The sequence below is a fragment of the Centruroides vittatus genome, unplaced genomic scaffold (assembly GCF_030686945.1).
Source record: "Centruroides vittatus isolate TY-2023 unplaced genomic scaffold, ASM3068694v2 contig_620, whole genome shotgun sequence".
NCBI lineage: Eukaryota > Metazoa > Arthropoda > Arachnida > Scorpiones > Buthidae > Centruroides > Centruroides vittatus.
The window spans coordinates 3,125,936-3,152,883 of record NW_027122381.1 but is presented as its reverse complement, the minus strand read 5'-3'; the positions used below and the strand labels follow the sequence as shown (position 1 = coordinate 3,152,883).

At 31.5% G+C, this 26,948-nt stretch overlaps 1 protein-coding gene across 4 annotated transcripts in view; it reads right to left on the bottom strand.

Annotated features, from left to right (window-relative positions):
* Sap-r (Saposin-related) overlaps positions 1–26,948 on the bottom strand; it is a 115,541-nt gene that overhangs the window by 45,893 nt on the left and 42,700 nt on the right. For all 4 annotated transcript variants that reach the window (XM_067275448.1, XM_067275451.1, XM_067275450.1 and 1 more), the window contains 6 exons: positions 18,778–18,867; positions 18,648–18,707; positions 13,552–13,611; positions 6,071–6,308; positions 3,018–3,145; positions 2,745–2,925 (listed from right to left, as the gene is read on the bottom strand). In XM_067275448.1, the coding sequence (XP_067131549.1) occupies positions 2,745–2,925; positions 3,018–3,145; positions 6,071–6,308; positions 13,552–13,611; positions 18,648–18,707; positions 18,778–18,867 (757 nt within the window). The remainder of the gene's footprint in view (positions 1–2,744; positions 2,926–3,017; positions 3,146–6,070; positions 6,309–13,551; positions 13,612–18,647; positions 18,708–18,777; positions 18,868–26,948) is intronic.

The following is a 26,948-nucleotide window of genomic DNA, read 5'->3' as shown; positions in this document are numbered from 1 at the left end:
AATTTGAACATTTTTGATGAATCAAATAATTCAAACTACACAATTTCATTCCAATTTGTTAAAATCAAAACTCATGTGTTTGCAGTATTAACATCCTTTCTTGGATTAGGTGAAAATGTTAATTTTCACACTTATCATATTTCCTCCTTCATTTTTCTGTCTTGCAATTGTTTAACTATATCCTCTCCAATTTCATGTTTCTAGCACTCCCATCCATCTAAGGAACAGAGGACTTGAAAAAATTGAGCAAGTCATGTAAATAAAACATTGCTCCAGAATTCTTATATTCTTAATGTCATACCAGCTTCTAAGTACTATGGATTGTTTCCAACATACTACTACTTTTTCTAAGGCCCACTGAGTTAAAATAATGCTGTTTGTGGGGTATGAGGCAATGGATTAGAACTGTTCTTTGATCCTGTGATTCACCGATATGTAAGTGGATCCTATGTAGAAAAATTTGTTGCTCCCTTTGCTTAATCCGACGGCATAGATTCCAGGCTTTTTAACTTCTTCCACTGCCTCCGTCTGTTATAATTATCTGTACAATCAAGGGTAATCTTTTAACTACTACTTGGATGTTATATTTTTTTGCTAATTCAATGTTATCATCAGTGCTATAGTTTGCCCAATACTATGCAACACTAACTTCTTCATTTTTTACTTCAGTTGTTATTTGCTTTTATATCTGGTTGATTTAGACAAGCTTTTACCAACTTCACTTTTTTGCAGGACCCCATGTCTATGTGCTGCTTCTATTATCACCTTGATTTGGTTTCTGTGCCACCAACTGTGGGTCTATTGAGTAACTGCTGTTTTCAGTAAGGCTCTGTATGCTGCCAGTTTATGAGCTATGAAATTGGAGTACCAGGGAATACATGCTTATCGGTGCTTTTGTTTACTCGCATTTTTGTGTGTCAAATTTAATATTTCCACAACTCTGACTCACAACATTTTGTTGGCAAATCTGACTCACTGAAATTTGACATTGAACTATTAGTAATATGTGTATGGTATACGAGAATACAGGATCTAGAATGCAAATACTGTGACAGTGGCTAACAATCTAACCAAAATTGGGTGCCCTCCCTTGGGTGAAGGTTAAGATATGCATGACTTGGATGAGTATAGGCTTACTGGATTGGTTCTGCCAAGTCATAACCTCATTGACAGGTAGGCAGGCTTGAAGGGCCAGTGTCTTATCAGGGCTGACAGATGGGCAAATAGATGCCTAGAGTTCTAAATTATAGATGAAAAATGACAAGCTGAGATATACACAAATTTTTTTTATGCCTAGAGCAATTGTGGGCAAATTCTGGATAATTTTTTTGTTTGGAAAGGGAAAAATGTAAAATTGCAAAAATTTTGGCTAAATTTTTAATTTAACATATAAATATAAAAAATTTTCTGAAATTTAGTGCAAACTGGAAGGAGTGAAAAACATTTTTGAGAATGGGACAATGAAAAAAAATCAAGATACAAATCAATGTACCAATGCTGTATTTCTTAACAGTTGTATCTGAAATATATTTCAACTTATAATGTCACACAAAGTACACAAATGCATTTTTTGAAAGCGATTGATGCGACAAGTACTTGACGCACATTTACAAAATGAACAATTCACAAAATTTTTAGGCAGTGTATGCTCTCTGACCCTGATGGTACATGGCTTATATACTTCAGTACAATATTGTTTTCTTGTTACAAAAATGGTTATATCCAAAAAGTTCACTTCCAATGAACTTCTCTGATCCATCCTGAAATAGATAAATCAAACTTGTTACTGGAGATGCACATGGTCTTTTTACCTGAGAACTTCTAACTTCTCCTGGGTTCTATCTTTTAAAATCAAATGAATAGTCCATTGACACCGATTGTCACAGATTCGTTTTGAAACATTGTTTAATTTCTTTGTGCAGTTTTCTCTTCTCTCTTCAACCATAAATCTATGCACATTGCATACAAATTTCACAAGCCTGGCTATTTAAAGGCTTTCTTTTTTTTTGGAAGCACACCTTTTTGGAGAAACTCCCAAGACTCTCCAGCAAATAGTCTCCTTTAAAGTAAAAATGTGTGACTGACTTAAATCCCCAGGCTATATGAATGATTTAGTTTTGTTTAAACAAATGTTCTTTGAGGAAAATAACATTACAACTGAAAAGTTGTACACCTTAAGTACTTGCACATGTAGCAAAATTACCAAACAACTATCCCATCCTGTCACCCTACATCCTCTGAAACAGGTCCAATTTGTATTGACCAAATGAAATCTTTTGTTGCACCAAGATACACATTAGAAATGAAAGTTTGTATGTATCCTGAATTGTGTAATGAGTTAATTTGGATTTCCAGGTAAAAACTCAGTAAAAAACAATTTCTTAATTTAAAAACTGATTGAAGCACTATTTATATACAAAATTAATCTGATTCATTGCTATTTTTATGTATTTTTTTTATTATGCATTATATTATTTGTCTTATGCATTTTTTATTATTATTTTTAGTTCAAACTTTATTTTATTTTAAAATAAAATTGTGGTTGAAGATGACTCTGTAGTTATTTCTCTACAAAGTTAGTTATTACAAACAACATATTTTTTATAAAACATATCAAAATCTAATAAATTTATTACATACAATAATAATTGTCTCCAGTAAAAATAATCTTAAAAAATATGATCTAAAAATCAAATATAATTAAAAGCAAATTTTACAAAAGTGTTTTAGTAAAGTATGCTTACCCAGAATTTTTTCTTCTGGTCTGCAAGTATTCAAGTGATCACAAACTTCTTCAAATTTCACACCAAGTAGTAATAATTCAACAACTTTCTTATTGTAACTATCCACAAATGATTTACATTCTTTTGAATAACTAGGAATCCATTTTGTACAAACTTTATCTAAAGAATCTTCAATGATTTTCTTTAAACAATACAGGAAAAGAAAAATTTAAAGTACTTAAGACTTGCAAACTTCTAAATTGAAACATTGAAGTATTAAAAATTACAACCAACCTCATTTCGTTGATTAATATCTTTACTTAGAAAAAACATCACAGCTTTACAGAAGCCACACTCTGTATCTTGCTTGAAATAAAGAATTGGATGTCCCAATCTTTCAATTGGTAACTGATTTATAATTGCTAAAACAAATTAACAAAATACATTCATTGTCTGATCCCATTACACTAAATGTTCTAATTTGTTAATATATTTAAAGTCCTGCAATCTTTTTAAAACAAAAATTCAATTTAAACCAATAGTAAATATATAAATCAATTTTATATTTAGTAATGCAAATGAAAAAAGCATACATCTATAAATATATAAATATATCAATAGAAACTTGAACTTTTGAACTTAAGCTCTTCTTGTTTATCGTTGCAGCTGAGGAGGAGAAAATTCCTTGAAAAACATTGTATTCATAAATGTAATCTTGATATCTTTAATAAGTTGACAATAATTGAGTTTGTTGCAATTGGCCAAGAAAAGCTTTTAAGTGAAGTTTAAATAAGCCAAATAATAGATTTTATAGCAAAATGCAAATAATTTATACTTAAATCCTCACATAATTGCCAATTGCTCAATTAAAAGCTCCTCAAAATTGCAGATCAGATTGAATAGCTCTTGTTCCCACTCTGATGAATGTGGATGCCTATAGATAGATGCCATTGACCAACAGTCTACAAGAAACTTTAAAACACTTTAAAAGGATTCTTTCAACAACAATCCTTTTGGCCTCCACTTACACATGGAACAGCATCATACATCTGTTGCAAATTTCCTGGATATCAACATGTGCATACAGGATGGTAGAATTTACACGTCGGTATACCACAAACCCACAAACAATCCAATTTTCATCCCATCCTCCTCACTGATCCCTTCCAATATGAAGTAATGGCCTTTAGAGCCTTAGTAAACGGGACGTTCACACACACTTCTACTTTCAAGGAGGAAACTCAAACTGTGGTACATAAAACATCTGGCTATCCAGCACGAGTACCAACCTAAATTAATAAAAAGTTTAGTAAAATAGAACAAATATGGGAAGCAAGACCAAAATATGGGAAAGGCAGAACATAAATTCAAGGTTGTGCAGTATAACAAGACCCTGATGGCTATATACCAGAAAGTGGCAGGAGACAACAACCTTTCCTTAGCCTGCAGGAGGAACCCCACCATCTATATGCTTCTTAGAAACACCGAGGACCCTCACAATAAGACGTTCCTTCTGGATGTACGGTACACTACATACCATTTCAGGACAAGGATGGCCTACACCTCAATACATTGGGGCTACCATACATTCATAAAAATAGTGTCTGCAAAAACCTCTTATTTCAATTAATAAAAGGCAAACTACTACGGCTTTAGCCACGTATGCCTCGGACAAGGACGTGCAGGTGAACACATAACAAACCACAAATGGGAGCCTCCTCTACTTAAGTATCTGGAAATTTACAAAACCAATATAAAAAACACGGCTATCAACTACAAGGAAAACAATACATTATCTCTAGCTCGAAGTGCATTATTGAATATTTAATATTTCTTTTACATCTAGATATTTATATCCCGGCACAAATGCGTGACGTCTAATGGCAATCAGATGTTTGTTTTATATTTTAAAATTATTACATTCCATCACACATTCTATTCCGATATCCATTTTCGAGTAAGTTCTTTAACTCGAGGACGATTGCTAAAAGTAATCGAAAACGTTTGTTTTCCTCCATCATTGTGTTTCGTGAGCTGGATTTTTAGTTGTATAAGTGTTTTGAATATTATCCAGTATTTAGTGCATTTATTATTTCCTGTAATAATAAATGCACTTTTTACACAAACTTTTTAACAAAGTTTTGGTAACTTGTGAAAAACCTTGAATTGGTGAGGGAAAATGACTTTATAATTTGTCAGAGAATACTGCAATAAATGTTTTTTTTAAAATAGAGTTGAAACTTTGTGAATTTAAAACTGATTAGTAATTCTAGCCTAACAGAAATAGAGAAGTTGATAAACCATAAAAACAATCTAGCGAAAAATGTGACAAACCTACAGAAATATTCAACAATGAAAGAAAAAAACAAACAGTCTTGTGTTTCAATTGCCAAGAAATGATGACAAAAATAAATTTGGAACAAAAGTTTTTTTGTTATTCCAAACTAAATAGAAAAACACAGTTAAAAATCTTCCCTGATTATTCTTATAACCGCATTCCCACATAATCACCCATAAATTATTAAGTGAAACTTTTCCAATAAAAACTTAATTCAAAACAGCAGTGCCACACATGACTAGCCATAGGCAATTACTGAGAATTTACAGTAATAAAATATGCAATAAGTATTAAAAATTGGATTTAATGATTTGTAAATTATCAGATTTGATTATCAAAATAAAATATATTACTTTAATGTTCCTAACCTAAAACTTTTTTAAAAGAAGCTTTTCCTATCAAAATTATATAGATCTATGAAATTTGTTAAAATTCTTTTATATAAACTAGCTAAAAAAAGACATACTAAACCTTCCTAAAATGATTATTTGGATAAACATAAAAAACAATTATTTATTATTAACATTAATTAGCGTGTAAAGTTAATATTAATATTAAATCCATTTGTCGAACAAAGTGATAATTACTAATATGTCACACTAACCTTGTATAGCTTTGCAGTTAATTTTAGAAATGTAACTAACATTTTCAATCCACCCTAGGACCTTCTCGAGGTGTTCTATAAAATTTTTCCGGTTCGATTCGAGTTCGATTTATCTTCCGATTTTAAATGTTCTAGTTTCAAATGTTTCTATCTTCGATATTATTTTTTAAATTTAAATTTGAAGATAGAAACATTTGAAACTAAAACGTTTAAAATCGGAAGATAAATCGAACTCGAATCGAACCGGAAAAATTTTATAGAACACCTCGAGAAGGTCCTAGGGTGGATTGAAAATGTTAGTTACATTTCTAAAATTAACTGCAAAGCTATATGAGGTTAGTGCGACGTACTATTAATATTAATAATTTCAGAATTATTACTTAAGTTGAGATGAAAAATACTTACATTTAATATCATTTGATTCTTTTTTATTGTATTTATTTTCGTGAGTAATATAATTAGGCAAGATTTTCACTGCAGGAATTGAATTACGAAGAGATGTTACGGGACCGGACTGTGTCGAAGGCTGCACTCTTTCGGCATGTTTACCGTTCCACATTTTAATTAAAGGGGTTATTATTATTTTAGCTTCAATTTTACTTGAAGAACAAAGCCCCAAATATGTACATAATGTTTGAGGGTTCTAATTAAAGAAAAATATTTTACAAATGTTTTATATTTATATTTTGAACTATGTAAACTAAAGAAAAATATATTCAAAGAACAATTTTAAAAACTACAATAATTTCTTAAATGTTTCAAAATTACTGTTAATAACAAATTTTTTGATATAAATATAATCATGACATTTATGGCACAAATTTCAACAGGTCCATCAGATGTTGATAGTAGCAAACTCCTTTTACTTCTCTTTACTTTTGACAGTTATGGTCCATTGTATCTACTCCCTCGCATGAGGCCCGAGCAAAACTTGAGCTTGTGTGTGAAAATTTAATAAAAGTGTCAAATCAAATCAAGTGTTATAATAAACACTTGATCCCCTGATCAAGCTTTGATTATAACACTTGCAAAAACTGGAAGAAAAACAAATAGAAACAGTAAAGAATTTTTATTTCTCTCAAAAAAAAATTTTTAAACTTTAAAAAGGAGAGCTAGTGTGGAGATTGTGTTTCGGACATACAAGAATTCGGTCGTGAACAAAGTAAATACAAAAACCGGCAGATTTACTCGTAATTGATCATATAAAAACATGAAAGATGCACAGACATACAATCCTGAATGTCCTGGCAGAGCATATCAGAATCTTTAAAAGTCATTTAATAATTAAAAATAAAGGGGGGCCAAGACTGTTGGTGACTTTTCCACTTTATCAAAGATATTCTCAATAATTTACCTTAAAAAGATACTTATTTCTGTGAGTCATAATGATTATAGTTATAACTAATATAAGTTTATAACTAATATTAGTTATAAACTACTTCTGCTACTATTAATATCTGGCATAAAATCTAACCCAGGACCTCTACAGAAAACACCAACAAAAGGAGGCAGACCACCTAGCAACCGTTCAAATCAATTGTCTAGCTGTGCAAAATCATCTGGATTGGAAACAAATCTCATAACTGATTATACGGAAACAAGAAGAACAGTTTCTTCGACTGCTTCGGGTGAGAACTCTAATTTTAATACTCTGACAGAATCCATTAATCTTGAAATATCTGACATCTCAACTGCAGAGCTATGGTCAAGAATAGTTAATCTTATTGAAACGAGTAACCAAAAGATAGATAACCAATTTATGCTTATTTGGGATGAAATTAATAATATTCATATTGAAATTATTGATTTTAAAAAAACAACTGCAAGTGATGAATGACAAATATGAAAAGATTGAACTGGATTTGACTAAACTGCATAGTTATAAAGAAGAAATGTAATTTAGATTCGATGCCACGACTAACGTTATTAATAATAATAAATTAATTATTTACGATTTTACAAATATTATGATAGACAAGAATCATAAAGAACTTTTGGATTTCCTTGCATTTGTCTTAAAAATGCCATGTATTGATAAAGAAGACGTAAAATCTGTTCATAATATTCCTACTTCTAGTATCAACATCAAATGTGTAACTTTAAAATCAGAACAAATATGTAATAATATTCTGAAGAATTATAATAGGTTAAAACAAAATAAATTACTAGGAGAATAGCAGAATGTAAATCTGGCCACGGATTTGGTTAAGGATTCACGCCTAACTTGTAAGAAGAAAAATGCTTCTACTACATTATATTGATCTAAGAAAACGTGGATTTCAAATTAAATTAAGAGATGATTATTTTATGTTAAATCGGCACAAAATTACTTATAGTTTACTAAAACATCACTTGGTTTATGCCGAAGATTTTTTAGAATATATTCCTTCAGAAAATTTATTAAATCAGACACCCCAACCAATATAAATGAAGAGAATGATGAGAATGATAAGAAAATAAAACAACAAAATAACTTATTACGATTAATTAATTGGAACTGCCAAGGGTCAACTAAAAAAACCAATAGTAACAATTTTACTTATTTATTAAATAATAATCATGTTTAGATCTTATGGAAACATGGATTACTTCTCCAATTATTAATTTAATTAAAAATAACGATCGACTTATTATTATTTCGACTATAGCAAAAGACCCGAGGGACCGGGTCGACCGCACGGAGGTTTACGTTTGTCGATTAAAAAAAAATATTGGAGACATTAAATTTCACCAAAAAACTGATAATTACATAATGGTTATACTGCAAGTTACCAATTCAATCATAACATTGTTATTTAAAAAACTAATAATCTTATTAATTTACAAACCTCTGGAAGAAATAGAAACTACGAATAAAATATTTGATCAATATGAAAAAACGAAACACATATCCCCATATGTTATAATTATAGGTGACACGAATGCTAGAATAGCTCAACAAACGGATACATTATACAATGGTCCCAATACATTAATCCGATATATTCAAGAATCCAAAGATAAAAAATACAATAAACTAGGAATGCAATTGTTAAATTATACTAACCAAATACAACTATATATAACAAATGGAAGATTAAGATTCGACCGTCCTTCGGAATTTACGTGCATAAACTACAATAGATGTTCGGTAATAGATTTGATTATTTGTTCGGACCTAACGTCAAATTTGCGTACGGCCGTACAGATTTTGAACCGTGATATATCCGACCATTTTCCAACACGTACCTCTTTTGAGGAGTCAACTATATCTACTCCTGGAAAAGAATTTATATCTCATCAAATAATTTGTTGTAATTATCAAGCATTTTTTTCACAAATTAGTGATCTTATTAAAATTACATTAAATAATGAACCAATTAACGATAATGATAAATACTTACAATTGATAAATATAATTAAATTATTTATAAAAATTCAAAATGTTATAGGTCAACAAATTTCTACATTAAAAACTCCGATACGACTTACATTGCTATACTACAAAAAGAGAGAAAAATAAAGCTTTGCACCAATTTAGACAAAATTATTCAAATGAATCATTTACAAAGTATAAAAAACTAAAAACAATATATTTTAATTTATTAAAATCAAAAAAACTTAATTATTTTAAAAATTTGCAACACCAACTGGTTTCTACAAAAAATACAGATTTATTCTGGACAACTATACAGAAGTTAAGAAAGAAAAAACTTGATCAACAAATAAACAGAAATATCAGCTTGGAATCAATATTTTAACAGATTTCCAAATATCGATAATCCATCAAATCTAAAAGTTTCCATTTCGAATAATAGTTTGTTCGATTTGTCGTTTACTTACGACGAACTTGAGGATTCGATTCGGAAAATGAAATTAAAATCGGCCCCCGGTATTGACTTGATAACATCCAAAATTGTCAAATTTTTACCTCCTTCGGGCAAACAAGTTTTACTTGGCTCGTTCAATTACTTTTATAAAACGTTAAAATATCCTGAAATTTGGAATACGGCTAAATTAGTCGGATCTATAAAAAAGGATTTCGTACGAAACCCGAGAACTATCGACCTATTGCTCTTCTACCGGTATTAAGGAAATGCTTTACGTCTGTTTTAGTAAACCGTTTTTGACGACGGACTCGTGAAATTAACCTTAACTCTAAATTTCAATACGCTTTTATTAAATCCGGGGGTACAGAATTTGCTATCTTCTTATTATCTTCAGTTATTCAAATATATTTGCAGAAAAAAACGTAGAAAAATATACTCTGCCTTTATCGACGTCGCCGAAACTTTTGATTCCGTTCGTGTTCCGACACTGGTTAATAAATTAAAACAATATGGTGCGGGCCATAGATTTTCGGATTCGATTATGCACCTTTTTCTTCTTATAAACTTTGTATTGTAAATGGTAACTTAATTAATCCAGAAATTATTACAAATCGAGGAATACTTTAGGGTAAACCTCTTTCTCCATATCTTTTTAATTTCTACATAAATGACATAAATAATTTATTTGTTAAGGATAACGAAGAAATAAATATTAATGGACGTTGTTTTCATTATATTTTATATGCAGACGATTTAGTATTATTGGTGCCAACCCGTATAACATTACGGCACAAAATCGACAGAATAAATAAATATTTATCGATCAACGCTTCAAAAACAAAAATAATTATTTTTAGAAAAACATTAAATTAACTAATCAAGAAAAAGACTTCTATTTAGATGGCAGACCTCTTGAAATTGTTAACAATATAAAATACCTGGGTATTACTTTTAGCTGGAATGGATTATTTCAACAGTATTTAAAAATGCTTACTGTAAAAATTAATATACTAATCGATAATACTATATATTTATGTTCAGCATTAAAGATTTCTGATTTAAAACTCCAAATTAAAATTTTCAATGTTACAATTCTTTCTTCAATATTTTATGCCAGCCCGATCTGGGCTCTCGATCATTTTTACAAACTCCAAAAATTTCGTATTACTTACTTACGCAAATTATTTAAGCTTGAGAGGACTGTACCAGGTTATTCTATTGGAGCAGAAATGAACAGAATTCAACTATTTCCTTGGTTCTTAAAGAGATTATTAAGATTTTACTACCGACTTATAAATACAGACGACGAGAATATAAAATTTATACACCAAAATATGTATCAAACTAATGTCTTAAATTCTACTAAACATACTTGGCAATATAAATTCAATAATATACTTCAAACATATGGAATTTCAAGTGCGTTATTCGATAAATCTGATACAAATTGGAAAAATGGATATACACCGATGATGAAATCGGCCATATCACGATCAAAACTCAATATTGAAATCGACCAATCATCCCCGGTATCCCGAGATTTTAAAAATACCTTCCGATTCCGGTTTTATTATAGCCAATATAAACATGAACATCAAATGACTATTCTTACAACTTCATCTTAATAAATATTCTTTATTGGTTAATAATACTTACATAGATGTTACCAATCAAATTTGTTATTGGTGTAAATCAAATAACTTTTCTGTATTTCATCTATTGAAAAACTGCACAGCTATAAAAAATATTGCCAAAAATATCAAATAATAGAAATCCTTGGTATGAACTACGATTCAAAATAGACCTCAAGACTAACAGATTTATCAAAAATTAATATGTTCAAACTAAGTAACTTTGTCTTTAGTACAATAAAATATTTTTGATTTGATTTAATAATTAAAAATAAAAGGCTGTCATGGTCAGGAATAACCCATGCTTAGGGATGCAAGGGTTAGGTTTTAGTCTACAACCGTCCACCTATTATCAATTTCGTGAAGTCCGAATCTCAAAGTCTCCAACAGGTTTTCTTATGCGATAAAAAGAATAACAATCTTGTCCTGTCTGAGTGTCTTTTATAAACTGTTTTGGGTAATGTTTTGTACATTTATTGTCTTTCATACAAGGTGAATTAAAATTTAGAAAAAAACTATATGAACCATGCACCATTTGAGTTTGAACTATTTCAAAGAGTTCTTCGTCTGCATTAGGTTCTGGAAGTTTAGCTGAGATAATGGAATTAATTTGATCAGCTTGAATTTTATTGGTCAGCCAAATTAAAATAAGAGCATAAAGCCCCTTTTTTTTTGCTATCCAATAGTGTACATAGAGCATAAGACATGTCCAAAAATGTTATATTTTGAGATTAAGTCCATCAATTTTAATAATTTTAAGTGAAAACTCTGGCTACAAGGGTTTGTCTATGAATGTATGTTTGTCCTGAATTTCTTTCCATTTAACATTGATTATAGATGTAATAAATAGTTCAGGTCAACCATAAGTGTAGACATACATCATTGCATCTTGTGCTCTCTCAAGCATGTAATGTGGGCTACCTACAAAATTTGATGAAGAATACAAAGTTAACTAAGTTCTCCTCCAGTTACATCATGTTGATACCATCTCTTAGACATACATATGAATCACATCTTAATTCTCTTTGGTGAGTTCTAATATAATGAAAACAATAAGAATTGTGGAAATCTTATTACAACAATCAAATATAATATATGATTATTTACATAATTTCTTTTATTATGTAACAGCTAATTAGAATTTAAGAAATGACTAAATCGAGTGATTTTACATTTGTTTACATTTTCTTTGCAATAACGTATCAGGGATGTGTTGCTATGTTGGTCACATCCTTTTTAGATAAATAAAAGAATTTATACAATCTATTTTTAAAATTTTTCACCAATAGACGATACTATATATAAAGCCAGAAAATGGAATATAGACAGAAATGGATATGTGGAAATTCAATCGATATTTTCGGGCAGGATTTACAACATTATTCAAGTTAGAATTATATGAATGTAACTGCTAAATTTCATAGAAATTGGTCAAATGGTCTACAAGTGCATAGTGAACAAATAAACAAAAAACATTCATTTATATATAGATTAACAAAACATGCCAGACGTATGTCACGGTGATATCGTGTAAGAAACCCGATCGGTCGGTTTGAACTTGTAACGAATGCTGCCGAGGAGAGATTGTTAAGGAACACAATCGGTTAGATTTTGAATTTGTAGCACAAGGAAGGAGTCCGTTGGCGAAATCACGCCACGTGGCAGACCCGGAATAGAGCTATGTCTAGCTTAGTTGCCGATCGATCGACACGGAAGTGGCAAATTCAAGTTTCGATCAGAAGTTTGCATAGAGTTTGGAACTTCAAGTGGGATCAAAGTCCGGATTTGTCTCACTAGCCAAAGAAAGTGCCAAGGCTAGGCAACTGTTTGTCGGTCGTCATAAGGTGTCTCGTAAGGTGTTATTGGCATACCGGAAAATCACCAATTGTGAAACTGTATATAATTTTGAACTTTACTGTATCCATACCAAATATCTATGCTAATAAAAATCAATAATTACTCAGAATCTGTGTAAAATAAAAACACTTATAGGCAATGGAAAAGGTATTATTCATTGTGCCTGCATGTTTCTTTCCATAAATACCATATCACACATTACTACAAAAGTGTCTAGAAACATTATTTTAAAACTTATAACATACTCAGAAAGCAGTCACATTATCTTTATTTAAAAAGTTTCTGATTAGGTACATTAATATTGCACACACAATAAAATGTTTCAGTAGCTAAGTATTTACTTTGATTCATGTAGTATTTGACATTAATAGCAACTAAGTCACATTTACATTTGTAAACAATTTTTATAAAATTATAAAAGTTCCAAAATGACAAGTTGAACCAAAAATGCATAATAATAAAGTATAAATGAATAAATTCTGTTATACTAATTATACAAACTTGTACAACTTCTAGTAAGTATCTAACGAGCAAGATATATCAATTAAAAGTATCTTAAAAATGTTTATAGAACAAAAGTTTAACTTACTAAAACTTGATCCAGTAGATCATAAAGCATATCAAAATAATCATTCACTAATTCTTTACACTGCAAAATAATAAGTTAATTATGTTAGTTATATTATACTAACTGAAAAAAGAATCTCAAAAATTACATCTATATAAATAAAAATGTAAATGTTTGTTTGTTCGAAATCTTACATCTTTGAAAGTTCATCACCGATTGCTTTGAAATTTTGACACAATGTTGCATTCGAACACGCGCATGTTTTTATATACCTACTATTATATAGATGTCGAAATTTCCCCCACAGGGAGGGAGACAGGATTAAGGCTTACTGTGAAGAACTTGGCTTCTATTATACTATTTTAAATTCAAATTTTTGCATTTTTGATTGCATTTTAATAGGGTACATCAAGAGAATGTACACTAAGAAGGGATTTTTTGAAATTCCCCACGCAGGGGAGAGGTTGCTAACAATGGAAGTGCTAACAATCAAAGTGCTAAAAGAAAGTGATGTGCAAGATTTACAGGCGCAGATGCGGTTTTTTGAGGGAAATTAAACATATATTTAGATTCATCTAAAAATTTTCTAATTAGTTGGAAACAGGGGGATCTAATTCTTGCATTCTGTGAAAACGGGTAAGATTGGCTATAATGTAATAATCTTAATCTTCGCTTTTGTTACTTTTTGCCCGAGCAACGCTGGGCTTATCTGCTAGTATTGAATAAAAGAAGCAATTATTTATAGAATAAAAATCTGTTCATAATTGAAAATTCGTTATAATACTTAAAAGTGATCGTTTTTACTAGTCTTGATCAATCTATTTCAAACTGGATAGAAGCTACTACAGTAGAAACTCTAATGTCTATCAAAGAACAAGTGGAAAAAAATTGTTAAATTGCATATATTGATACATAAAATCTGAACATCCTATATATGTTGTTATATAAAAAATAAAAATAAAGAAATACAAATACATGTGTATATGAATTCTGAATGTGGAAAAAAATTTTATTGGAAGCTTTATTTCATACTATATATTGTACAATGATTGACATCTCTAGAAATCCCCCATTGTATTTCTCTACCTTCAAGGTGGGCTTGGTGATCTGCATACTGTCTCTCACTCAAGTTATCTCATCTAACTGCCATGGCTTGATCCAACTAAGAGGGACATCTGCCAATGTTAAGGTTGTCTGAGAGCTGGAAGGTACCCAGATGGTATAATGGGTTATAATGGGTGCCACAAGTACAATTGGGTGTACAATGGAGTGTTGCCTGGTACCCTTAGGAGGTCTGTAGACATTGACTGTATGTTTCCCCTATATTATAACCATCACGTGGTTTTTGAATCTGAAAATGTAGGCAAGGTGTTGAACATTCTCCAATAGAACAGTTGGCAGCTTTGGGACTTTGTAGCAAGCCCACTACTACTGACTCACAGAGAGCCTCATCATAACATGTGGTGCCCCATCAAGGGTAAATCATTATGGTAAGATTTATACAAATTAAATTCCTAACACTGCAGGGTGGCTTCTGCAATGTCAAGCCACTGCATAATGATCAATGCCACTGATGTAGTTACAATACATAAGCCCCAGGTCTTCGGGCTCAAGTTATAGGCTTGTGTAACTTAGATGGCACTATTACCATTCTTCTGACAAGAATCTGCATACTTTTATTTTTGTTAAAAGACAGATTCAAGTCAGCTCCCCAACTCAGATCTCTGGACAAGAAAAATAGTTGTTGTATGCATATTGGTATGTGTTAATGGTGTTAAGAAAAAGATTTTAATCTCTTTTGCCTATCTTCCTTATAAGGTCAGATCTGTAATAGGGTTTTTACCACTTATCTTCCTGTCCTAATTGGATGTGATGCAAATGCACACAACAGTTCTTGAAAATATGAAGTTAACAATCTCAGAAGAGATCAGGTAAACTCTTTGATGCCTCCACTTGTACAATAACAATAAAGATTCTAAATGCATTACATGATGACGACAAATAAAAAATGGTTGAAAATATTTTTTGTATTATATTTATCCTTTCTGAAATTTCATGAAGATATTTATATTAAGTTATCTAATTTAAATATGAAAAAGTAAAGCATTAATCTTGAAAAAAGGAATCTTTAAAAATGACTTCTATTGTAGCTTTTATTTAATGTTATGAATACATAATTTTTATACAAATTGAAGCTTTATTTATGAGAGTTGAGTTGAGCAAGTTTCTAGTGAATCTAAATATAATAAACAGAATGTAAAAATATAGTGGTATCGCAGAGAGTAAAAACAAGTGTAGGACAAAAATAAAGAATAAAATAGATGAAAATTTGTTTTAAATCATATAACATTTTTCATTGCTCAATTTTTTGTTTTTATGACCTCAAATCTGCAAATGAAAAACTGTTACATTTGCTATGCCTGGCATACACATCACCCCTGGTCTGCAAGATAAAAAAAACAGTAACAATGACTAATTTAATTGGTAATAAATAATTTGATGTTTTACAAAAATCAATACTAGGAAATGAACAAAATTACAGGTTGAAAACAGTCTGAAGGAATAAGTAATTGTCAACAGAACTGTTGTATCCAGATATAATACTGGCTGTAATACCCAGGATTAGACCCAGCCCCTTTTAGACTTTTGTGTTTTGAACAAAATAAATACATAAAATCACAGGCACTTGCCCACCCCTTTTCCTAATCCACAAGGGGACCCCAAACAGAAAATTTGTGACTTTTAGCCTATTCTGCAAATATAAAAGAAACTAATAAATGATATTTGTCCATTGACCCATACAACTTTGTCATATGTTGACCAAAATACCATTCTATGTTTTTGAGACCAAGTTAGCCCCAAGTGCAACCAGCACCATTTTATGGGAATGCTGATCTGACATTAAATCAGAGTTTGAAGCTCCTTGCATAATATACAATGCCCTTTTTTAAAGCTTGTGCCCTCCCTTTTTTCTTAGTCTGTGGGCACCGCTGCATAGAATGCTTCATATTAATGAAAAGCATTCTTAAAGATTTTATTTTCTATTAGTAAAATATTAATTTTATAGGGATAGGAATCACTATTAATCACTAACTATTCTCTAGGCACAAAAATCCCCAGCTCCCCTATCATAATATTTTCAAAATAATATCTGAGAAACTAATCAACTGATCATATAGCATCCTGCTCTTTGATTAAAAGAAGATTTAATCCAATTTATTCATGAATGCAGATCTTATGACAAAGCATTAAACTTCCAAAGACTGACTTTTTAGTTTGTATGAAAGATCTTCAATAGCACAAGAGGGGGGAAAATCAACTGCTACAGTTAAGTAAAAAATGTGATAGAAAGTAAGAATGTGTTTTCTTTCCCTTTCCTTACATAATATTGGTGTTTTCTAACTCGGGTTTTTAAATTCCTCTTAGTTACTCCAACATATGTCATTTTTAGGTTAAGCTCTTCATTAACTATTGAAATCCTGTATTATCCTGCTTTAGTTTCTTCTGGAAGTGAATCCTTGTTTTGCAGTATATAATATAAATTAGGAGCTCTTTTATATACCATGTACAAATTCTTTTGTTTGGAAAGTTCCTTTATTATATGCCTGATCTCGTTTTCATATGTGAACTTTGTACAAACCATCTCATTTGTTTTCGTTTTAGTGGTACCGATCTTGTTATAACGATTCACCAGACTCAAACCTTTGTTAGAATATCCCAGTTTCTTAGTTATCCACCTAATTCTTTCTAATTCTGCCTCCTCGTCCACCATACTTGTGTTCTATACATGGGCTCTTTCAATTAAAGCCCCGAATGTGGACACTTTATATCATTCCAGGTCATTCGATGTTGGTTTTATGTATACCTTTGTGCTAATTCATTATGATCCTAAGGTAATGTCAATATCTAGAAAATGCACATTTCTCTAATTTTATGATCGAGTTTTAGCTTCAATCCTTTGTTGTTGTAATTTGCTATATCTATAAATGTGGAAATACTATTTTCCTTCCTCCATAAAATAAATACATCATCAATATATCTTCTATACATTAAAATGTCCTCTTCAAATTCTGCGATATCTCGGTTTTCTATATTCCCTACCACTAGCTCTCGTAAAAGGCCAGACATAGCATCTCTTTACGTCGTTTGAAAATTCTGTTATTGAAGGAGAAAAATGAAGAGTTGCAGATTAGGTCTGCTATTTCTAGCACGTCTCCTCTCTGTCTATCTGGATCTGGAACTTGTTGGTATAAAAAACTGAAAAGTGCTTCTAAACACAGCTGGAGTTCAATAGAATGTTAAAAAATTCATTCACTATATATATTCTTGTTAATTCAATTCTGTTCCAAATTCGAACACAATTTACCCGACGAGGACTCATAAATAGAGTCGAAAAACGTGTAGTAAAGAAATTTAAAGAAAAAATAGGAGCAGGATTATAATGGATTGTTATATTTTTGACATTGAATTCTTACAAATTTATATTTTGTTTTTGACTTTTTTTTAGCACTTATGCAGCAGAGACTTTTTCCTACGTCCATTGCGGATTCGACTAGGTCCACAACGGAGGCCGCCGGCCGGCAAGAAATGGGACAACTTATCCGGTAAGCCTACTCTACTGCCCTAAAAAATTCTGAACTCAAACCTAGGCCAGTCAGAACAGGCAGAGGCCTTTACTATCACATCTAGCCACCTTAACAAAAACATTATCAAAATAAATTATATAAATTTTGCATAATAGCATGCAAATATATATAACAACCAAACCTGAAACATTATAATAATCCAATATAACACCAGGTTACTTTAATAATCAACAAAGATTTAGCCCAAAGTAATTTAGAGTAAGGATAGGCAGTTGTGAGCTGTCATCTCTTATATTAATAAATTTAATTCAAAAATGTTAATACATTAGAGAAAACAACAATTTCATTTAAAGAAAAACAAAAAATTTTAACTGTTTATTATTTAGAAAAATATTGATCAATCAAAAACTTTTTTTTATTAAACAACTAAATTTTAGTGTTTTTTAAATATCTTATATTAAGAATATGATTTTAATGAAAATCTCTTTCAAATTAAATTTTAGAAATTACTGGAAACAAAATATATCTTACCTCAGAAGCAAAATTTTTAAAAAGAGAGCATAAATTTAATAATGCTGTTTTAAATTCTTCCTTCAATAAAAATATAATTTATTAAAATTCATTTTACAACATTAAAATAAAATAAATAAGTAATGCTTACTTTTGTTGTATTTGTAAGAATCAAGTCTCTAAGATGTTGAACCATAGCTTCACAGAATTCACAAGTCATGTTATCTTGGTATTTCGTGATCTTAAAATTGAGAAGAAAAATTATACAAAGTTAGTTTTCCACCTAATTCTTTCTTAGATTCAAAATCAAAGTTTTCATTTTTAATAACTGATTGCACTAATTTATGATCATTCATAATCTAACAATCGTAGTAGATTTATTGTTATTGATTTTTTAAGAAATTCTAATGTTTGACAGAATAATCAACACAGTGGTGCCTCGCACTTCAAACTTAATTCGTTCCGGGCGGATGTTCCGAGTCCAAAGCAATGTTTTTCATTATAAATAATGGAAAGTCAATTCATTTCCACATCCTGAACAATACCCATTTCTATAAACTTAAAACAGTAAATACACATAATTTAAAGTAAAAATAACACAGTTAAATGCAAATAATAAATTAAAACATGAAATAATAAGTAAAATATGCAAATACTGTATAATAAAATGAAAATTGCATTTACTGGTAGCACGTGTGTCATCTTTGACATCTGAAACGCGGACGCCATATCTGCCACAAATGTACTGCTTTTGTGCTTCGTGAAAAGATCCTTTTTTGTTTCAATTATCAATATTATAACCATCCTTTTAAATTTCATTACTTCTACATACTTAGAAGCTTGGATGCCACAATTAATAAGTGAGAAGACCCGTAGCTAGACGGAGGTCTACTAGTCTACAATTAATTAACAAACGGTCGGCTTACAAATATACGTTTATTTATAACAAACACGTGTTCGGCAACTTGAGGGCTCGTACGAACCCCTCTGAAAGGCTCCTTTACACTCACTTGTTATGGGTACAAATATCACACGTACCTTCACTCTCCTTCTCCCTTAACGCGTAACAAAGTTCACACGAGACTTACATTAACACGGAGGTAACGACGAGAACGATCTACTTACGGTAACTCTGTACTTAAACAATGATGTCCGACCGACAACTATCGCACGTGGACACAAAAATAACCGGTTGGGACGATACCTCGGATGCTCTAACATCCTTATTTATTCACTTCACTCCGTTGTTTTCTCAAACGCCACAGATGGAATTGGATTCTATTCCTTCTTCCTTCTCCCTTGTTCCGAACGGTTGTTTGCTTCCTACTCACTTGTTTTCTTAGTATCCTTTAATAGCGCCAATCCTCTCGAGACGAAGGGTAAGAACCCAAACGGTGTCCCATCGCACCCGAACCTTCTATTTATCCACTTTCTTCCTGTCCCCACGTGACCTTTGGACGACCGATCAAAAGGCCTTTTTACACACACCTCTAAAAAGGTGGGTCGGAGCGAGGTCACGTGTCGACCACGAGTGACAAAACAAAACAAAGAAAAACAAAGGAAAACCCGATACAATAACAAACATAATAAACCGAACGCAAATCTAAGTACAAAAGATATCTACATACAATATATATAATATACACACATATTACAACCAAAAAGTGGCAGAGCACTACATAAGTAAAGGTTACATTGGGCCGAATGGAAAGTTTATGTATAGATTTAACAACTGTCATTACATGACACCGATGTGCGATTTAATTATAACAGTTGTAAAATTTAACACAATATTGTTAACGCAAGATTATATTCTTTTTTTAACAACTTACTTTAAAACTTTTTATTTCACATTTTGTTTGAATGAAATCAAGTTGAAATGTCTTCGGCTAAGAGCATATTGGACATATTGTGCTTTACAAATTTTAGAAACGATCGTACAAAGTAAAAAAAAAATTTGTAGCGTGTATGGGAAAGATGCTCCTAAACTTTAAACACTGCAAATGTCGTTTAAAAATTTCAGTTCGGGAAATTTTGAACCGAAGGATACAAAATGTACGAGATGCCCTAAAGCTGTCGATAAAAAAAATTGCGAAAGAATTGCTAAAAAAAGTTGACAAATAATACTGTATATACAGGATATCTCATCAAGACTGCATAAACCTACAGAGTGAACATCCTCGCTCGAAGTACATAAAAATTGATCAAAGAACCATACTTCTAGACTCATAGTTCGAGAAAAATTCGAAAGAAAAAGTATGGTGTCACATCCAGTGCACAAAGAATAAGCTTTATTGGAAACATGAACATTGGTACTTGCATATGACATTATGCTTACATAGAAAGATGCTCAAAATGACTACTGCGTATATCAAGGCATGCAGGCGCACCCCACATAACGGCCGACCGTACACGATCTCGGTTGCCGATCTTCGTGCGCCGATCACTTTTGTGGACAACATAATGCCGGACTATGTGCAGTCATTGCGTAGCATGTGCCTACATGCCTTGATATGTACAGTAGTCATTTTGAGCATCTTTCTATGTAAGCATAATGTCATATGCAAGTACCAATGTTCACATTTCCAATAAAGCTCATTTTCATGCACCAGATGCAAAATATTTTTTCTTTAGCATTATTCTCAAAAACTATGGGTCATAGATGTGGGGTTCTTGGGTTATTTTTAATGAACTTCGAGTGAGGATTCTCACTCTGAAGGGTTTATGCGTCTCGACAAAACACACCAAAAATAAAATGAAAAAAGTGCCAATAACAATGTAATATGTAATAAGCATAATGCAAAAACAAATGACAGATGACTTGGGCAAACAACAGGTTAAGTTTACTCTTCAATGTGTTTTTATTGCACGTGCAGTTGTGAGTCCAAGGTGAATTTTTGTCAAATTTAGCACTCAAACTCCGAAGTGTTTGAAGTTAGTCACTCAAAGTACGAGGTACCACCGTAATAGTTATTTCTTTAGACATTTTATAAGAAAGAGAAGCCTTTTGTTAATATTTTTTGACTTAGTAATAAAATTCATTAATAATTGTAAAATTGAGAGAAAATACATTTAAAATTATGGTCAAAATTGTGTTATTCAATGATCCTATTAGCAAAATTATTTGCCATACATATGTAAATTAATCAATGAAATTGCAAAAACTGTTGCAAGCATTTGCAATTAAAAATCATAATTATATAACTGTAAATGATTAACTTTAACTATTTTCTCTGTTCATAAGAAAAATTGAAATTGATATTTTGTTCATGAGAGGATATGTTAAACTATATATATATCATTCTTACAAAAAACCAAATAAACAGATTCTGTAGAAGCATAACATGGTTAAAGATTTCCAGAGTTTTCATAGCTTTTTGGTTATTATTTCACCGTGTGCGCATTTTGACCGTAGGTTCTCCTCGGACAAATTGTTTCGTGGTTAATTAGTTTCGACGGCCGTCGGCATCCTAGTATAAATTTTCTTTACGACAGAATTTTCTAAAAACTCGGGACTCGTACAAAAATACAAAAACGTTTTGTCCAGTAGGACACTCTCGAATCAACTATATTGAAAACTACCAACTTTCAACTTACCAATTTTCTAAATAATGTTTTCTCTGTTTTTATGGCAAAATTCCACTCCACAATTGTTAACAACACAGTCCAAATTGCTACTTGCTACAGCATGCTCCAAAAAGATCAAGTGCTTTTCCTACCACCAATACATACTAGCATTTGTATGTGGAGAGTTTCTCTTTTTTAAAAATGATCAGTCCAGGATTACTGTTATTTTGAGCTAAAATTTCTAACCAATAGGTGCAGGAAAATGATAATGATTGATGCATATTTAATTTTCACAGACTAAATAGGTTTCTGGAAGAGCAATACAGCCAGGAATGATAAATTAAAATTTCCCTGTATAGTGACCAATATTAACATTGGCTTATATCATAATTTCACATTTGTGGAATACTCATAATTACTTCCACAGCATACACTCCACAAACAATTGCTAGAATGGATATAAAACCTTCAAAAATTGTTCAAAAAATTTCATTCTGGGAATGCAAATCTCAAAAATCGGACGATCAAATCGGATCACCGGCAGACTGTCCGAAAAACTGCAGAAAGATTGAATATACTGGACATTACTCGACCATTTTTTGACATCTAAACGTGTTAGGGACAGTCGAGAAGCTCGACAAATGGGTACCGCACAAACTCGGTGAGAGAGATAAGGCACGGCATTTGGAGGTCTTTGGTTCTTTAATTATTTGTCACAAAAATGAAAGTATCCAAATAAAATTCTTCCCCGTCCGCCTTATTCTCCAGACTTATTTTCAACAGACTTACATTTTTTATACATTCGGACAGTTTATTTTGGCAAGGATAATCTTCGAGGAAGAGGATGCAATAAAAAGTACCTTTAATGACTTTTCGGCTTCTAATTCTTCTGATTTTTTCAAATTGACATTAACTCTTTAAACACGAAGTCGGCCTAAATCGGCTTAATCCGTTCGCCTCGAGTCACGTCGTTCAATTATTTAAACAAATAAAAGAGCACAATATTTAGAAATTTTCAATAAAATAAAAACATAGCAAGACGAAGTCGGCCAGACGAAAAGTTGTTTTACTGGTTTCGTTTTACAAATTGTTTACGTTTCGTCTACTCCCTTCCCACTTGGTTCGGTTCATTTTCATTTTAGAGTGATACCGAATGTCAGTTAGTTATGTTTACAAAATCTTTGTTGTTTTGTATATACTGTATATTTTTTATATAAATTAAATATTATTGTATTGTTGAATGAAATGTTATTTACACTTTTTTCTGACTTCTTTTCATTTATTATATTTATATTAATCTTATTTTATAATATATTATTTATCATTATAATGCAGATTACTTTATATCGTTAATTATGTTACATGCTATCAACGTCTTAAGATAATCGGGCTAGATAAAGGCTATAATATTATTTAATTATTTCATAATTATTCTAAATTATTTAAAATTAATTAATTAAATTATAATTATTAAAGTTAATAAGAAATAGCACCTAACTTTAGTACCAAATTATTTCGTAATTAAATATTATTATAACCTTTATCTAGCCAGATATTTTATGGCATTGATGGCGTGTAGGTTAGAATGTATCGGGTATTAATGTTATTGTTTCGTTAATTAGGTTATATTTGTATTCACGCATATTTTAATATTTTTTACGATCTCTTAAAATGATTTACAAAACATTTTATTGAAACTTATAGTATTTAATGAAAGGATTATTTATCTATTTCTAGAAGATGTGTAACTAATATATAATTTATTTTATATGCAAAGCAAAGAATAAGCATTTCTCATTATATACAAAAGATAACATTTAAAATCATGTTAATTTTAAAAATATTGACAAAAACTTCGCAAATAGAAACCCCCAATAATATATTTGAACTGTTCCACAACTGGGGAGAAACTAGACCATATGTCCCCACTAAAGTATATCCTTAGGGTAAAAACTATTCAGTTTACAAATACGTAGTAAAAACAAAAATTTTAGTGCTTAAAGAGTTAATGCATTTCTATTGCATTGGGAAAAGTGTATTAATGTTAGTGGAGATAATTTTGATTGAATATGTAAACTTTTAATTTAATTAATAAACTTTAAAGTTAGAAGTAAAAAATCTTGTTTCATTTGCAACAACCTAATATAATAGCATGTATGAAAAGACTTTTGTTTGTTATATTTGTATTGTGCTATGCACTTGCTTTTTATTCTGAGTTGCAACCATTCTATACTATGAAAGAGGAACCTGAAAAATGACAGTCAATGGTCTTTATTGTTATTATTATTATTATTGTGTTAAGTGAGATATACTCGGTTAACACCGGTGGCTGCATACTATGCCGGACCAAAGTCAAGGCATAGTAACCAAGACAGAAATTAAAGAAGTGTATCAGTGTGTGCGTCTGTGTTCAGGAGCTTTCTCACAATATGACATGTATTCAATATAGTGGCCTTCTGTAGTGTGATGTATGTGTTTCTATTCAATTGTAATGTGCCCAGGCTTTTGTGTACTGTGTATGGAATGACACCTGTAGAGGAGAGAACAACAGGTACAATAAGCACCCCATCCATCTTCCACAGATGACTTATTTCCTGGGCGAATTCTGTGTACTTGATAATTTTTTCAGTGCATACGTTTTGTATATTGTGAGTGTTTGGAATGGATATGTCTATAATGTATGTGATTTTATTGTGTTTGTCAATGAGTGTGATGTCTGGTCTGTTGTGGTAAATTGTTTTATCTGTGATTATGGCTCTGTCATAGTACATTTTGTGCGTGTTGTTTTCCAATACTGTCTGTGGAATGTATTTGTAATATGGTTCGTGGATGTCTACTAATTTGTGTTTCCTTGCAAGCTCTTGGTGTATTATATTTGCTACTTGATTATGTCTGTGTAAATAATCTGTTTGTGCCAAGAGCTTGCAACCAGAGGTGATGTGTTGTATAGTTTCTGGCATGATGTGACATTTTCTGCATGTGTCATTTGTGAGTGTTGCATCTTTGAGTATGTGTTTTCTGTAGTTTTTAGTATTTATGACCTGATCCTGTATGGCGATCATGAATCCTTCCGTCTCCCCAAAGAGGCATCCCCGAGCTAACCAGCTGTTTGACGCAGTTTTGTCAACAAAATCATGGGCCAGATCGTAAGGATGCCTGCCATGGAGTGCCTTTCGAGCCCACGATTGCTTAATGGTGTCTATGCTTTTTATATGTTGTGTTGTGTCCATATGATGTGAGTGTAAGTTTAATGGTGTGTTATTCGAGTCTGCTAGAGTTACTGCTTTATGTAATTGTGATGTTTCTTGTTTTTTGTAGAAAAACTCTCGCAGTGACTGTATTTGTTTGTAGTGAAGGTTAACTATGTCAATCAGGCCACGTCCGCCATCTTTACGTGGAAGGGTTAATCTTTCTGTGGCGGATTTAGGATGATGTTGTTTATGCTTAGTAAGTGTAGTTCTTGTTTTCCTTTGGAGTTGCTCAAGATCTGTGTGAGTCCAATGTATAACTCCAAAAAAATACACTCAAACCTGTTTTTGTGCGGTCTATTTTTGTGCAATTTTTTAATTGTGCGATTTGTTTTGTATGATTTTTTGTGTTCGGTATATGAATTTCAATAAAATTGGTATACTGCACAAAAATAATTGCACAAAACACATTGCACGTATAAAAAATCGCACAAAAAAGACCGCACAAAAACAGGTTTGAGTGTATGTGAGTACTGAGATGACATATGTGTTTATTGCTTTAACTGTGTGTTTTGCATTTAACTGTGTTCTGAGAATAGCATTTAACCTACTTTGGTATTCTTTAATTAATCTTTGCTTTATTTGTGTATGTTCTGTTAGTTTGGCCTGTTGGAATCCTAAATACTTGTAGAACTCGCCCTCTTCCATGGATTCAATAACGTCTCCATTTCCAAGTGCAAAATCTTCTTTCTTCAGGATTCCTTTTTCTATGTGAAGTGTTTTGCATTTATCTAGGCCAAATTCCATTTTTATGTCCTTGGTGTATGAATGTGTGATTTGTAGGAGTTGATGAAGTTGTTTTTGTGTGGATGCATAAAGTTTTATTCATCCATGTACATGAGATGTGACAGTGTATACTGTGTTGTTTTTTCATGCCTGATATTGTAGCCATATTGTGTGTTGTTTAACATGTTGGATAATGGATTCAAGGCTAAGCAGAACCAGAGAGGACTCAAGGAATCTCCTTGAAAAATTCCTCGCCTAATAAAGATTTGGTTTGTTTGTATGGAAGTGTTATGAACCCTGAGATGTAGTGTTGTTCTCCAGTGCTGCATAGCGTTTTGAAAGAATGTAATGAGTGATGGTTGTATTTTGTACATGTGTAGAATATGTAGCAGCCAACTGTGTGGAACACTGTCGAATGCTTTTCTGTAGTCTATATATGCCACGTGTATGTTTCTGTGTTGTTTGTGTGCTTGCCGTCGAATGACCGAATCTATGAGTAACTGTTCTTTGCATCCCTTGTGATTTCTACGGCAACCTTTTTGTTGTTCTGTTAGAATGTCGTGTTGTTCAACATGTTTGTATATTTTGTTTGCAATACAGGATGTCAATAATTTGTAGAGTGTTGGAAGACATGTAATTGGTCTGTATTGTGTGGGGTCTGTGGTATTGTTGTTTTTAGGTTTCATGTAGGTGATGCCCTGAGTAAGAAAATTTGGCATGTCTTGTGGATTGATGATGATGTGTGTTAGGTGTTTAGCTAGTTCCTGGTGCAGTGATGTGA